Source organism: Budorcas taxicolor, chromosome 7 (assembly GCF_023091745.1).
Source record: "Budorcas taxicolor isolate Tak-1 chromosome 7, Takin1.1, whole genome shotgun sequence".
Taxonomy (NCBI): Eukaryota; Metazoa; Chordata; class Mammalia; order Artiodactyla; family Bovidae; genus Budorcas; species Budorcas taxicolor.
In genome coordinates, this window is record NC_068916.1 from 8,703,325 (window position 1) to 8,719,387 (window position 16,063).

Consider the following 16,063-nt stretch of genomic DNA (forward strand, 5'->3'; position numbering starts at 1 on the left):
ATACTTAAGAAAGTAGCACAATAAATCCTTTAAATGTTCTGAAATCCATTTGTCTTTTTATTTTTCAAAGTGCGTCATTCCCTATTATGACTGGATAATATTCCATTGTATGGATAGACCACGGTTTCTTTATCCACTCACTGATGGCCATTTGTGTAGTTTCTACTTTTGGTCCATTTTGAATAATGCTGCAGTGAACATTCACGTACAAGTTTTCATGAGGACATAGATTTTCAATTCTCTTCACCTAGGAGTAAAAATTGCTGGGTCATTTAGTAACTCTAAGTTTAACTTTTTAAAGACCTGCCAGATTGTGTCCCAAAGTGGCTGCATAATTTTGCATTCTCGTCAGCAGTGTGAGGGCTTCCCCAGCGGGGCAGTGGTATAGAATCCACCTGCAGTGCAAGAGACACTGAAGACATGGGTTCAATCCTGGGTCAGGAAGATCCCCTGGAGGAGGACATGGCAACCCACTCCAGTATTCTTGCCTGGAGGATCCCATGGACAGAGGAGCCTGTCGGGCTATAGTCCAGAGGGTCACCAAGAGTTGGACACGACTGAATGACTCAGCACGCATGCATGAACACGCACCAGCAGTGTATGCTGGTTCCAATATATCTACACCCTGCTTAACACTGCTTATTGTGTGCCTTTTTTTTATTATAGCCATCCTAGTGAGTGTGGTTTTGATTTGCATTTAATTTATCTAATGACTAGTGATGTGGAGCATGTTTTCATGTGCTTATCGGCCATTTGTATATCTTCTTTGGAGAGACATCTATTCAGATCCTTTAACTGTTTCGTTTTGCTTTAATAGACGTTTTTAGAGCAGTTTTAAGTTCACAGCAAAACTGAGAGGAAGGTGCAGAGACTTCCCTTACATCTCCTGCCCTACTAATGTACCACCCCCCCAGTTACCAACACCCTCCATCACAGTGGTGCATCTGTTATAATTAATGAATCTACGTTGACCCATAATCAGTCAGAGTCCATCGGTTTAAATTAGAATTCACTCTTGGTGTTGTACATTCTGTGGGTTTGGACAAATGTATAATGATGCAAGGGTAATGACGCAGACTCTTCATTATAGTATCATACAGAGTAGTTTCACTGCCCTAAAAATCCCCTGTGTTTCGCCTATTCATCTCTCCCTCCCCTTAACCTTCGCCCATTTTTCACTTGGGTTATTTGCCTTTTTATTGTGATGGTGGTGATGGTGTAGTCCCTGAGTAGTGTCTGACTCTTGCGACCCCATGGACTGTAGTCTGCCAGGCTCTTCTGTCATGCGATTTCCCAGGCAAGAGCAATGGAATGGGTTGCCATTTCCTTCTCCTCTTCTTTTTTTTTTTGTAGACTTGTAACAGTTCTTTATGTGGCTTGGTGACCAGTCCCTTGCCAGTTATGTGATTGGCAAATGTTGTCTCTGTTTTGTGGGCACGCGTGGGTTATTGTGTACACATAGGTTTTCATGTCCCCTGGGCAAATGCCCAGGACTGGGATTGCTAAGTCATGTATAAGTGTCTGTTTAACTTTATAAAAAAAACCTGCCAACTCATTTTCCAGAGTGGCTGTACCATTTTGCATCACCACGAGCAATGTATAAGAGTTCCAGTTGCTCTATATCCTTGTCAATATTTGGTATTGTCATTTTTTCCCCCAAAAAAGTCATCCTCAGGGGTTCTTTAAAGCTTGATCATAGTCATACTTTATAAGATGGCTTCACATATTTGGAAGCTGAGGCAGGGGCCAGAGGAGCCTGGTGGGAGGAACTGTGATGGTTCATGCCATGGAAAGCAGGGATGAGGGAAGGGGAAGATTCAAGGGTGGTTCAGGGGGTCTAGGGTGTGGGGCTGGAAGTGGATAGGCAGGAGAGGAAAGTGGAAGGAGGCTAGATCCTGAGTGAGAAGGGCAGGGAGTATGAGGCTGGGAGGAACTGACTCCCAAACTTTCTGCCCAAGAGGATTCTGGGTCTTAATAACATTGGCAGCTGCTACGTTGTACAGTAAGTTCTGTACATATGAACCTTCAAGTTAAAAACTCAAAGATGTGGACACGCATCTGACTCCAGCAAGGAATCAGAATCGGTGCCATCGATGTCAGATGGGAGTGAGATTGCAGCTTGCCCTCCATCTCCTATTGCTGATAGTCCTTCAGCTTCACCACATCTCACCTCCTCTCCCTCCTCCAGTCGGCTACTCTTCCTGACTGTTCATTTGATGCCAGCCCCTGTATGCCAGCTATTGTACTTTTCAAGGTACTGTACTGTAGGACTTGAAATGTTTTATTTTGTGTGTTTGCTTTTTATGTGCAATTTGTGTGAAAAGTATTATTACTGTATGAATAGTACAAAAAGCCAATTGTATTAGTTGAGTGCTTCGACGAACTTTGTTGGACTTAATGAATGAATTGGACTTAAGAACGTGCTCTTGGAATGAAATTCATTCAATATGTAGGGGAAATTACTGAATTTACCCCTTGAGAATACATGGTGCACATTAACATATTAAAGGGTCTGACAAGTCCTGCAATAAAGAACTATGGTATTAATTTAACCCAAACTTAGACATTAGATAGCTTTTCTCAAGCCACAACATCATTCTCATCATCATCTCCAATGCACACCTCCTCTAGCTTGTTCACTATCATGTGTCTAGAATTGGCTTAAATTCAATGGTTAAAAATATTTATTTTTGGTTGGGGAAGTTGAGTGAATGATCTCATTAGATCTTCAGAGCAACTCTATGTTATTGTTGTTTTGTCACTAAATCTTGTCCGAATCTTTGCGACCCCATGGGTCATAGCCCACCAGACTGCTCTGTTCATGGGATTTGCCAGACAAGAATACTGGATTGGGTTGCCATTTCCTTCTCCAGGGGATCTTTCCAACCCAGGGATTGAAACCAAGTCTCCTGCTTTGGCAGGCAGATTCTTTACTACTCTATGAGGTAGGTACTAATATAATTTCCATTTTACAAACAAGGCTCAGAGAGGCCAGGTGACCCGCCTAAGACCACACAGTTAGTGGGTAAAGAGCTGGAATTTGGCCTGAAGTGTGCTGGCAGCCTCTCCCCCACCCTGCCTGTTTCTCAAAGATGCCCCATACCCCCAGTCTCACTGGTGATGGCAAGTGTGGTCTCCCCACTGAGGGCTGCCCTGTGACCTCCCTAAGCCCTTCTCCTTGCCCTGATGGCTGTGGACATATACTCAGGCCGTTGCCCAGAGAGCTTGGCTGTAACTTGAGTCTCACCCAGGCTGGGGGTGATGAGGAGGGTGGGCAGGTGACAGCCAGGGCAGGGAGATTTGCCCAGACACTGGTGAACAGCAGCCTGGCAACCAGTGTGGCCCTGAGGAGATCGGGGCGGGGGGGCTTTGGGAGCCTGTTCAAGAGTCCAGGCAGAGGTCTCCACTATGGGCAACAAGCAAACAGTCTTCACTCACGAGCAACTGGAAGCTTATCAGGTAGGGATGATGGACCAAGCCATCGGTGGGTTTGGCAGCCTGGTTGTTTTCTTGGCTGAAGAAATGGGGACAGCATCCCTTCATCCTGGGGGGGTGGGGGGGCGCAGTCAGCAAGAGGTCCTGGGGTGGCTCTGTGTGTGGATTCAGGCAGCGATGGGTTGTGGGAGAGGAAGGAGGCACCCCCTCACCCCACCCCGCATCAGGCAGGGTCTGGGTTAAGCCAACATCTCTCTCCACAGGACTGCACCTTCTTCACGAGAAAGGAAATCATGAGGTCAGTCTGAGGAGGAAGGGAAGAAGAGCTGGGCACTTTCTATATGCTTTGCAATTTGACTGCGCTCGATGCTTAATGGGGGAATCGCGTGCTCAGTTGGTGGATGCATGCAGAGATGGGAAGGCTGCTGAGAAGTCCCATCTGGTCCTATTGCCACATCTCTAGGCTGACGGGCTTGGGCTTTCTCTGAAAGGTGGCAGGGAGCCATAGAGAGTGTGTGAGCAGGGGCGACGTGGATCAAAACTTCCCCCTGAGGCCCAGTGAGAACAGGCTGGGACCCCAGGGGGCAGAGCCTAGAGCCAGCTCTGGGCAATGGGGTTGACATCAAGGTTAGAGGGTGAAGAGGTGGCCCCAGGCTGCTGCAGGTTCCTGGTGTGAGTGAGACGGGCATGGAGGGGCTATCCTACAGCATCACTCAGCCCATGGAGCCATTATCCAGATTCCGGACCCATGAACTTTGACCTGTGAAACCCAAGCTGGCTGGGGTTTGACTGCAGAGTGATCAGGGCCAAGGTCCCAATTGTGTGGGTGCAGGACATCCATTATTGATGTGCAGAATTTCCACCAGTAAGCCCCACCGTCTTGGTGAGGACAGTTCACAGGGTCACCCTGACCATCATGATCAGATTACTGATGGGGAAACTGAGGCTCACACAGGGGAGGCTGACCTCAGAGCCCTGGGTAGATGGGTAGGGCCCCAAAGAGTTTGAGGCTGACATTTTGTGCGTCTCAAGCTTCTTGCTTCTCACACAGACCTACTGAGCAGAAAGGGGGAAAAGGGGAAGAGGGACTTACTTGAGGCCACATAGAAACCCAAACCCAGACTATTCTCTGAAGGGACCTAGCGGTGAAGTTCCAGATACCCCCCTCTTCCAGTTCCTAGCCATCATATGACCCAGAGGATTCTATCCCCTCTGAGGCATCCCTAACAACTTCAGAATCTCTGGTTCATCAAGGATGGTCTGTACAAGGTGACTGCTCAGCATGTTCCAGTGACGGTACAGTATCACCAGGCAAGGGCATTGGAGTAGACACTTGACCCCACCATCTAGGCAGTGTGTATGGCCTTTGCTGTTTTGCAAAATGCCTTTCATTTACCCCTTGGAGAAACCTGAATATTAGACTTTGTCTCTGGTGCCTTGAGGGAACTGCAACCCCTATTATGGAGGGAGAGAGGGAAAGTGTGAGGATGAGGGTCTTGCCAACAGTGTGATGATGTCCAGCAAATCGTAGATTCACTCAGAGTCTGTGAATGCTCAGTGTGAGATGACCTTGCCTTAAGCACTCTCTTTTCTGTCAACCCCATCTGCCTGGTGAGCTCTTATTTGTGCTTCAAAGCCCAGCACCTAGCACCCATGCCCCCTCCTCCAGGAAGTCCTTCCTTCTCCTTGGCCTACTTTCCCCACTCCAGTTTCCCCTAGCTTTGTTTGTTTGTTTTAACATTTTAAAAACAATGAATTGATTTTCTGGCTGCTCTGGGTCTTGGTTGCTGTGGAGGTTCCTCCAGTTTTGGTGAGCAGGGGCTACTCTCTAGTTGTGATATGTGCGCTTCTCACTGCGGTGGCTTCTCTTGGGGGCATGGGCTCACAGGTGCGTGGGCTTCAGTGGCTGTGGTGTATGAGCTCAGTAGTTGCCTCATGGCATGTGGGATCTTCCCAGACCAGGGACCAAACCTGTGTCTCCTGCATTGGCAGGTGGATTCTTAATCACTGGACCTCCAGGGAAGTCCCTGGGGTCCTGTCTTTACCTTGGCTTTGTCCCTAGGGAGATAAAGGTGTCCCTGTGTGTGAGGGTTGGGCCCAGGGCTGAAGGCTCAGCATCCTTCATTGTAGAGTGAGCATCTGTGAAAGGGAGAGAGTAGAGACAAGCCCACCCTCACTCATCTCCCAGACCTTCTCATTGTTTCCCTCCCCATACCAGGCTCTTCTATCGCTACCAGGACCTGGCCCCTCAGCTTGTCCCTCTCGACTATACTAGCTGCCCTGATGTGAAGGTGCCCTATGAGCTCATTGGCAGCATGCCTGAGCTGAAGGTATGCCCGGGGCCCTGGGGCAGGCATGGGAAAAAATAGAAGGGATGTCCCTTGTTGTATTTCTATGAGGTGACTATTGCAATTATTTCTATTTTACAGGTGAAGAAACTGAATTTCAGAAAGGTTGAGACACTTATTTATGATCACACAGCTAGGACATGAGAGAGACAATTCAAACTCTGGGTTGTGGGAAAGATGAGATGAGATAATGCACAGGGCCTGTGACATGGCAAGTACTTAGGAACATTGCGCTGAGTACGTGCTGAGTCTCTTCAGGCATGTCCATCTCTTTACAACCCTATGGACTGTAAGCCCGCCAGGCTCCTCTGTACATGGGGATTTTCCAGGCAAGAATACTAGAAGTGGGTTGCTGTGTCCTCCTCCAGGGGATCTCCCCAACCTAGGAATCGAATCTGCGTCTCTTAGGTCTCCAGCACCGGCAGGCAAGTTCTTTACCACTTGCACCACCTGGGAAGCCCACTCAGGAACATTAGTTCTTCTTTTTCATAGTAGAAGCCATTAAAGACAGATTCTTCTCAGCAGGATGTTTGACACTAGTCTGTGACTCTAGAGGGGACTTGTGGGGTGACAGAGAATAGGGATTATTTTATCACAAGGACAGAAGCCTCATTCAAGAGGGACAGAAAGTGATGTGCTTTGGAATCCCCCTCCATAATTCAGCTTCTCCCAGTAAGAGTCTTCAGTCTCAGCCACCCTGTTCCCTTGAGGTAGTGAAGGGAAACACCAACTGCCCCAGATTTCCTCCCATCAGCTCTGCAACAAGCAGAAATGAGGTTCCTCCACCCCAACTGTTTAGAAACTCTCCCGAGGCAGCCTCTGATTGGCCATCTGGAGTCACATGATCATCCGAGAGGCAATCGCCATTGCCAGGTGAATGGAAATCCCTGATTGGCCTCATCGGGGTCATGTGACTGCCTCTGAAGCCAGAACGGGGGTTCACTGGCACCCAGGCCATAGAGGAGGAGACTGGAGTTGCCTGGAGTCCCCTCCAGGGATCATAGGAGGAAGAGAGTCTTGGTGAAGGGTACTCAGAGGTTCCCAGGAAGGTGGGGGCTGACGGTGAAACCACACGGAGCCCCAGAAAACCTGGTAAGGGATGGATTTCCTGTCTCTAGGACAACCCCTTCCGTCAGAGGATCGCCCAGGTCTTCTCCGAGGATGGGGATGGCCACATGACCTTGGACAACTTCCTGGACATGTTTTCTGTGATGAGTGAAATGGCTCCCCGTGACCTCAAAGCCTACTACGCTTTTAAAATTTATGGTGTGTGTGCAGACCCCAGGGTGGGGAAGTGGGAACGAACCCAGGTCTTGGGTTAGGGACTGCATGGCCATCGCGTATGTCTCACCAAGGGCTCTGAGGCCCTGCCTGGCCCTGTCCTTCACCCCACCTTGGTACCTCCCCCTCCACTCTATCCCTTTGCTAATTCCATCCAGCTACACTGGCCTGGCTGTCTCCCCAACACATCAAACCCTTTCTGCCTCTGGGCCTTTGCCTCTGCTGTGCCTTTTGTCTAGAATACCTTTCCCCTAGTTCCTTCTTACCTTGATATTTCGGCCCAAAGTAGTCCCTGCCTCACTCCCCATGCCGCATGCAATTTCTCTCAACTTTCTGCTGCTTAACTTCTTGTTCATTCATCTGTTCACATCTTGTTGATTTTCTCTCTGAAGAGACCCAAGAGCAGTGACAGTGTTTGGTTTGCCATCTGTCTCTGGCACATAGTAGGTGTTCAGTAAATATTTGTTGAAGGAATGAATGAAAACTTACCACAGTGCCTGGCACAAAGTAGGCACTCAGTAAATACTTACTGAAAGAGGGGATGTATGAAAAAAATTATCACTCTCTTGACACGTAGTAGCGTTAGTCTCTTCGTTGTGTCCAGCTCTTTGCGACCCCATGGACTGCAGCTTGCCAGAGTCCTCTGTCCATGGGATGCTCCAGGCAAGAATACTGGAGTGGGTAGCTATTCTCTCCAGGAGATATTGCCCACCTGGGGATTGAACCTGAGTCTCCTGCATTGCAGGAAGATTCTTTACCATCTAGGCCCCCAGAGATTGACACATAGTAAGTGCTCATTAATACCTGAGTGAGTGAATGACCTCCCAGCAGTTACCTACCCAATTCCAAAGCAAGATCTGGCTGTTAGCCCAGGGTCTTGGGTTCCCTCCAGTGCCTCAGTTTCTTCCTTTGTCACATGGGGACAAGATGTATTCACCACTGGCCCAGCCTGCCTGGTCCCTGTTGTCTGGTCACCTCCATGTCCCCACCTGTCCTGCTTTGCAGACTTTAACAATGATGACTACATCTGTGCGTGGGACCTGGAGCAGACGGTGACTAAGCTGACTCGGGGGGAGCTGAGCACTGAGGAGGTGAGCCTGATATGTGAGAAGGTGCTGGATGAAGCCGATGGGGACCATGATGGGCGGCTGTCCCTGGAAGACTTCCAGAACATGATCCTTCGGGCACCAGACTTCCTCAGGTGATATTCCTCGCCACCCTGCACAATCCATTCCCATGTACAAAAGGAGCGCTCATGGATTAGATCCACAGACTCTGAAATTTCCTCCGTTTTTTCATTTGTGACCTTGGGGAACTTTCCCGACCTCCCTGGCCTCAGGCTGTGTCTTTTGAATGGGGCTAATTAGAGACCCTGGGGACACCTCTTGGGGGTGGACACAGCTCTTTGGGTGAGTAGAACATGGTTGGAACTTCAGCCCTCACTTGCCTGAACATTTTGCAGTGAACAGACTGGACAACTGTACTTGGCAACCCTAGGGAGAATCAGCGCTCTAGGGAGGATTGTTGTTGTTCAGTCGCTCGATCGTGTCCGACTCTTTTGCAACCCCATGGACTGTAGTCTGCCAGTCCAAGGGATTTTCCCGGCAAGAATACTGGAGTGGGTTGCCATTTCCTTCTCCAGGGGATCCAGCATAGATTAAATGAGTTAATAAAGGGGGTGGGTGGGAATATATAGAAGATGTTTTTATATCTCCCATGAGCTTGGAATGGTTTTTACATTTTTAAATGGTTGGGGGGAAAAAGACATACTCCACAACACATGAAAGTGATATAAAACTCAGATTTCCATGTCCATTGCTGGTTTTATTGGCCTACAGCCATGCCTATTTGTGTTCACAGTGTCCACAGCTACTTTTGAGCTTTAAGGTGACATTGAATCATTGTGCAAAGTTGTAAATATCAATCATTTGGCCCTTGGCAGAAGGAAGTTTGACTGACCTTGAGCTAGTACATGGAAAGAATTTAGAGCAGTTCCTTGCACACAGTAGGTGCTCAATAACTGTGTGCTACTGTTACTGTTGTGGCTTTCATGCCCAGAGGACCTCCTTCCTCTACCCTGGATAAGCAAGGCTGGTCTCGTGGCCACTGAGACATGAATAATGACACCACGATGAGTCCCTTGCCACTGACTGAGTACCCGATGTGCGTCCTGCTCTGTGTATTTGCCTCTTTTTAGCCCTCATTACTGTCTGAGCCACCAAGCTTCCCTAGAAGCTCAGATGTTAAAGAATCTGCCTGCAGTGCAGGAGACCTGGGTTTGATCCTTGGGTGGGGAAGATACCCTGGAGAAGGGAATGGTTACCCACTCCAGTATTCTTGCCTAGAGAATCCCATGGCCAGGGGAGCCTGGGCGGCTACAACCCCTGGGGTCGCAAAGAGTTGGAAATGACTGAGCGACGAACACTTTCCATTCTTTCCATTCTTCCAACACTTTCCACTCATTACAGTTCAGCTAAAGAGGGATAGCTCTTACCCCCATTTTGTCATTCAGTCTCTCAGTTGTGTCTGACTCTGCGACTCCATGGACTGCAGCATGCCAGGCTTCCCTGTAATTCACCATCTCCCGGAGGTTGCCCAGACTCATATCCATTGAGCCCGTGATGCCATCCAACCATCTCGTCCTCTGTCGTCCCCTTCTCCTCCTGCCTTCAGTTTTTCCCAGCAACAGGGTCTTTTCCAGTGAGTCAGCTCTTCGCATCAAGTGGCCAAAGTATTGGAGCTTCAGTTTCAGCATCAGTCCTTCCAATGAATATTCAGGACTGATTTCCTTTAGGATGGACTGGTTTGATCTCCCTGGTATTCAAGGGACTCTTCAAGAGTCTTCTCCAATACCACAGTTCAAAAGCATCAATTCTTCAGGGCTCAGCCTGCTTTATGGTCCAGCTGTCCCATCCTAGACTACCAGAAAAACCATAGCTTTGACTATACAGACCTTTCTCAGCAAAGCAATGTCTATGCTTTTTAATATGCTGTCCAGGTTTGTCATAGCTTCCCTTCAAAGCAGCATGTGTCTTTTAATTTCGTGGCTGATGTCACTGTCTGCAGTGATTTTCGAGCCCAAGAAAATAAAGTCTATCACTGTTTCCTTTGTTTCCCATTCTATTTGCCATGAAGTGATGGGACCAGAGGCATGATCTTAGTTTTTTGAGTGTTGGGTTTTAAGCCAGCTTTTTCCACTCTCCTCTTTCATTGAGAGGCTTTTTAGTTCCTCTTCTCTTTCAGGCATAAGAGTTGTGTCATCTGAATATCTGAGGTTATTGATATTTCTCCCGGCAATCTTGATTCCAGCTTGTGCTTTATCCAGCTCGGCATTTTGCATGACGTACTCTACACATAAGTTAAAATAAGCAGGGTGACAATATACAGCCTTGACGTACTCCTTTCTCAATTTGGAACTAGACCATTGTTCATGTCTGGTTCTGTTACTTCTTGACCTGCATACAGATTTCTCAGGAGGCAGGTAAGGGGGTCTGGTATTCCTGTCTCTAAGAATTTTCCAGTTTGTTGTGATCCACACAGTCAAAGGCTTTAGAGTAGCCAATGAAGCAGAAGCAGGTGTTTTTCTGGAACTCGCTTGCTTTTTCTATGATCCAGCGAATGTTGGCAATTTGATTTCCGGTTCCTCTGCCTTTTCTTAATCCAGCTTGTACTTCTGAAAGTTCTCGGTTCACGTACTATTGAAGCCTGGCTTGGAGAATTTTGAACATGACTTTGCTAGCATGTGAGATGAGTGCAATTATGTGGTAGTTTGAACATTCTTTGGCATTGCCCTTCTTTGGGAATGGAATGAAAACTGACCTCTTCCAGTCCTTTGGCCACTGCCGAGTCTTCCAAATTTGCTGGCATATTGAGTGTGGCTCTTTTAGGATTTAAAGTAGCTCAGCTGAAGTACATCACCTCCACTAGCTTTGTTCACAGTGATGCTTCCTGAAGCCTGCTTGACTTTGCACTCCAGGATATCTGGCTCTAGGTGAGTGATCACACCATCGTGGTTATTCAGGTCACTAAGATCTTTTCTGTATAGTTCTTCTGTGTTTTCTTGCCACCTCTTAATATCTTCTGCTTCTATTAGGCCCATACCATTTCTGTCCTTTATTGTGCCCATCTTTGCATGAAATGTTCCCTTGGTTTCTCCAATTTTCTTAGAGAGACCTCTGGTCTTTCCCATTCCATTGTTTTCCTCTTTTTCTTTCCATTGTTCACTTAGGAAGGCTTTCTCATCTCTCCTTGCTCTTTCTTGGAACTCTGCATATAGTATAGATGGGTTTATCTTTCCTTTCTCCTTTGCCTTTTGCTTCTCTACTTTTCTCAGCTATTTGTAAGGCCTCCTCAGACAGCCATTTCGCCTTTTTGCATTTCTTTTTCTTGGGGATGGTTTTGATCACTGTCTCACATACAGTGTTACGAACCTCCATCCATAGTTTCAGGTACTCTGTCTATCAGATCTAATCCCTTGAATCTATTTGTCACTTCCACCATGTCATCATAGGGGATTTGATTTAGGTCATACATGAATGGCCTAGTGGTTTTCACTACTTTCTTCAATTTTACTCTGAATTTTGTTATAAGCAGTTCATGATCTGAGCCACAGTCAGCTCCTGGTCTGGTTTTTTGCTGACTGTATAGAGCTTTTCCATCTTTGGCTGCAAAGAATATAATCAATCTGATTTTGTATTGACCATCTGGTGATGTCCATGTGTAGAGCTGTCTCTTGTGTTGTTGGAAGAGGGTGTTTGCTATGACCAGTGCGTTCTCTTGGCAAAACTCTGTTAGCTGTTGCCCTGCTTCATTCTGTACAAGGCCGAACTTGCCTGTTACTCCAGGTGTCTCTTGACTCCCTACTTTTGCATTCCCGTCCCCTATGATGAAAAGGACATCTTTTTTTGGTGTTAGTTCTAGAAGATCTTGTATGTCTTCATAGAACTGTTCAACTTTAGCTTCTTCAGGCTTGGATTACTGTGACATTGGGGCATACTTGGGGCATAGGCTTGGATTACTGTGATGTTGAATGGTTTGCCTTGGAAACAAACTGAGATCATTCTGTCATTTTTGAGATTGCATCCAAGTACTGCCTTTTGGACACCCAGGGCAACCCCAGGGGTGGAACATGACTCAAGTCCCCCTTTCCCCCCTCAATCCCTGAATTTCTCAAGGAGACTAAAGCTTCACCTCCTCATTGATTCATCAGAACTGCCAGAGGAGGCCTCTGGGCAGGAATGTCACTCACTGAGGCTGGCACAGCGCTTTATAGTCACGAAGCACCTGCCATTCTGCCATTGCATTGCTGTGACCATGAGGACTGCTCCTTTTTTTTTTTTTGAGGGATTCTTGCACACAGTGATAGATATAATGGTCATCGGAATTAAATTCTCCCATTCCCATCCATTTTAGTTCACTGATTTCTCAAATGTCAGTGTTCAGTCTTGCCATCTCCTGTTTGGCCACTTTCAACTTGATTAATGGGCTTCCCTGGTGTCTCAGATGGTAAAGAATCCATCTGCAGTGCGGGAGACCTGGGTTCGATCCCTGGGTTGGGAAGATCCCCTGGAGGAGGGATGACAACCCACTCCAGTATTCTGGCCTGGAGAATCCCCATGGACTGGTGGCTACAGTCCGTGGGGTTGCAAAGAATCGGCCACGACTGAGCGACTAAGCCCAGCACAGCACATGTGGATCTAACAGTCCATGTTCCTTTCCAATATTGTTTGTTACAGCATCTGACTTTCACCTCCAGACTGGGCATTGTTACCGCTTTGGCTCTGTCCCTTCATTCTTTCTGGAGCTATTTCTCCACTCTCTTCCAGTAGCATATTGGGCACCTACCGACCTGGGGAGTTCATCTTTCAGTGTCCTATCTTTTTGCCTTTTCATACTGTTCATGGGGTTCTCAAGGCAAGAATGCTGAAGTGGTTTGCCATTCCCTTGTTCAGTGGATCTCATTTTGTCAAAACTCTCCACCAAGACCCACCTATCTGGGGTGGCCCTACACGAGGCATGGCTCATAGTTTCATTGAGTTGGACAAGGCTGTGATCCATGTGATCAGTTTGGTTAGTTTTCTGTAATTGTGGTTTTCATTCTGTCTGCCCTCTGATGGATGAGGATGAGGTTTGTGAGAAACTTCCTAGTGGGAGGGACTGGCTGTGGGGAAAACTAGGTCTTGCTCTGGTGGGCGGGGCCACACTCAATAACTCTTTAATCCAATTTTCTGCTGATGGGTGGGGCTGTGTTCCCTCCCTGTAGTTTGGCCTGAGGTCAAACTATGGCAGGGACAATGACTGCTGCACTCACCTGGTAGGTAATGAGTCCTTTTTAGGAGGTTGCCATTATCCTCATTTTATAGGGAAGTAAACTGAGGCCCAGAGAGGTAGCCTTAGAGTCTGGGGCAGAGCCAGGATGTAATCACTGATCCAAAATGATGTGCTCTTAACCCCTGTAGGGGCCAGGAAGACCATGGCCTAGGGTTTATTGAAGGGGCCATCTCGCCCTCGCCCCCGCCATGGCTCCTTGCCTGCCTTGGGGACTCGCGGTGGGAGTGTTGGGGAGGGGGATGAAGGGAGGCTGCTCTCTGCCTGCTGACAGACTCCTTCCTCTTTGCACCTAGCACCTTCCACATCCGCATCTGAGGGCACCACGGAGGAGCAGCTGGGCCAGAGGACGCTGGAGTGACCCCTCATCCTGCTGTGAAATCTGCTTTCCCTGGGCTGTGGGAATAAACACATGTCACTGAGTCACAGCTGCCTGGAAAATGTGTTTCCCCCCTAAACCGGGGAGATCAGAGGGAGGCAGCCTGGGATCGCACCTCTGTCCTCACTGTGTGATTCTGGCTTGGCTGCACGCTCTGTGGGCCATCATCTTCCCATCTGTACAAGGAAAGGGCTGACTCTGGACATCTCTCCACTGTGAGGGCTGGAAGTGACTCACCTGGTGGGCAGAGGAGATGAGGCCCCTGCTGTCCCGCCCCAGGGCATCCCCAGGGGTGGAACATGACTCAAGTCCCCCTTTCCCCCCTCAATCCCTGAATTTCTCAAGGAGACTAAAGCTTCACCTCCTCGTCGATTCATCAGAACTGCCAGAGGAGGCCTCTGGGCAGGAATGTCACTCCCTGAGGCTGGCACAGTGCTTTATAGTCACGAAGCACCTGCCATTCTGCCATTGCATTGCTGTGACATCCCAGCAGGGCTGGCAGAGAAGCACTCCCACTTCCTTCAGAGACAGGGGAGTGACTTGCCCAAGGCCACACCTGAAGTCATTTGCAGGGGCAGTCTTGAGCCCAGGCCCACCTCACTGCAGATCCCAAACCTCTACACCATGCAGATTTGGGAAGCCGCACACTGTCCCACCTGGGCTTCCCTGGTAGCTCAGCTGGTAAAGAATCTATCGGTAATGCAGGAGGCCCTGGTTCGATTCCTGAGTCAGGAAGATCCCCTGGAGAAGGGATGGGCTACCCACTCCAGTATTCTTGAGCTTCCCTGGTGGCTCAGACAGTAAAGAATCGCCTGCAATGTGGGAGACCTGGGTTCAGTCCCTGGGGTGGGATGATCCCCTGGAGGAGGGCATAGCAACCCACCAGCATTCTTGCCTGGAGAATCCCCGTGGACAGAGGAGACTGGTGGGCTACAGTCCACGGGGTCGCAAAGAGTTGGATACAATTGAGCTACTAAGCACAGCGCAGCACTCTACTCCACCTAGAGTCATCTTGGGGGCCCATTCCATGGCTCTGATCCGTCCAAGGAGTAATCATTCTTGTCACTGAAACCAGACTCCAGGGACCTTCCCAGACACCTCCACTGTGCATAATTCTAGGGTGCCCCCTCCCATCCTAATCCCCATTTATTAAGCACCAACTGTGCGCCAAAGCCTAGGTTTTATTCACATTCTGCTGGTTCATCCTGAGAAAAGGGGGATTGCTCTTCTCATTTTCTGGATGAGGAAACAGGCCCAGAGAGGTCTAGTGATGCACCAAAGGTCACACAGTCCCACAACCCAAGATTTCCTCCTGAGCCCACTCCCAACCACAGCCCTGGGCTGCCTCTCCCTTCTTAAAGCAAAGGGCTCCTATGCTTCTCCTAAAGCTGCCGCTGATGTCAGGAATGGTACTGTGCCAACCTTTCCTTGAGTCTCATCTCCTCCATTTGCACAAAAACCCAGGGGGAAGGCATGAACAGCTGACCAGGTGCAGGGGGTGTGGAGGAAGAGTTCAAAGGCCTGGCTTCAGGTCCTGGTGCTGACACCCCAGCCGTGCGTGTGACTTTGGCCATACCTCTTCTCCTCTCTGAACCTGTCTTCTTATTTTCTAAATTTAATTTTTTTTTTTTGGTTGCACCTCGAGGTTTGTGGGATCTTAGTTCCCCGACCAGGGATCAAACCTGGGCCCTTGGCAGTGAGAGAGCAGAATCCTAACCACTGGACTGCCAGGGAAGTCCCCTGCCTCTTCTTTAAAATATGCAGAATGAACCTGCCTGGTGGACCTACACAGAAGGTGAAAAAAAGTGAAAGTATTGGTCCCTGTCAGGCTCTTCCGTCCATGGGATTCTCTGGGCAAGAATACTGGAGTGGGCTGCCATGCCCTTCTCCAAGGGATCTTCCTGACCCAGAGATTGAACCTAGGTCTCCTGCATGCAGGCAGATTCTTGACCATTTGAGCCACCAGGGAAGTCCCTGGGTCTGCTGAGAGGCGTGGAAGAAATAACGAATGTGGAGGGTCTAGTGTGAGGCCTGGCGCACAGTAGGTGTCCTAGCCCCATTGCTACAACTGATTGTAATATTACTATTATTTTTTGATTGTGCCACATGGCAGGTGGGATCTTAGTGCCCCAACCAGGGATTGAACCTGTGCCCCCTGCAGTGGAAGTGTGGAGTCTTAACCACTGGACCATCAGGGAAGTCCTCACTTTTATCATTAAAATGACCAGGTCACCCCACTGGCAATCATAGGACCAGACCCAAGCAATGTTTTATTACATTTCTCAGGTCCCTG

At 48.6% G+C, this 16,063-nt stretch overlaps 1 protein-coding gene across 1 annotated transcript; it reads left to right on the plus strand.

Moving 5' to 3' along the window:
• Nucleotides 1–3,408: 3,408 nt before the first annotated feature.
• Nucleotides 3,409–13,709, plus strand: CIB3 (calcium and integrin binding family member 3). The gene is made up of 6 exons (XM_052644172.1): nt 3,409–3,459; nt 3,699–3,733; nt 5,654–5,765; nt 6,902–7,049; nt 8,070–8,265; nt 13,688–13,709. The coding sequence occupies exons 1-6, from the start codon at nt 3,409–3,411 to the stop codon at nt 13,707–13,709; spliced, it is 564 nt and encodes a 187-aa protein (XP_052500132.1).
• The last annotated feature ends 2,354 nt before the right edge of the window (nt 13,710–16,063 follow it).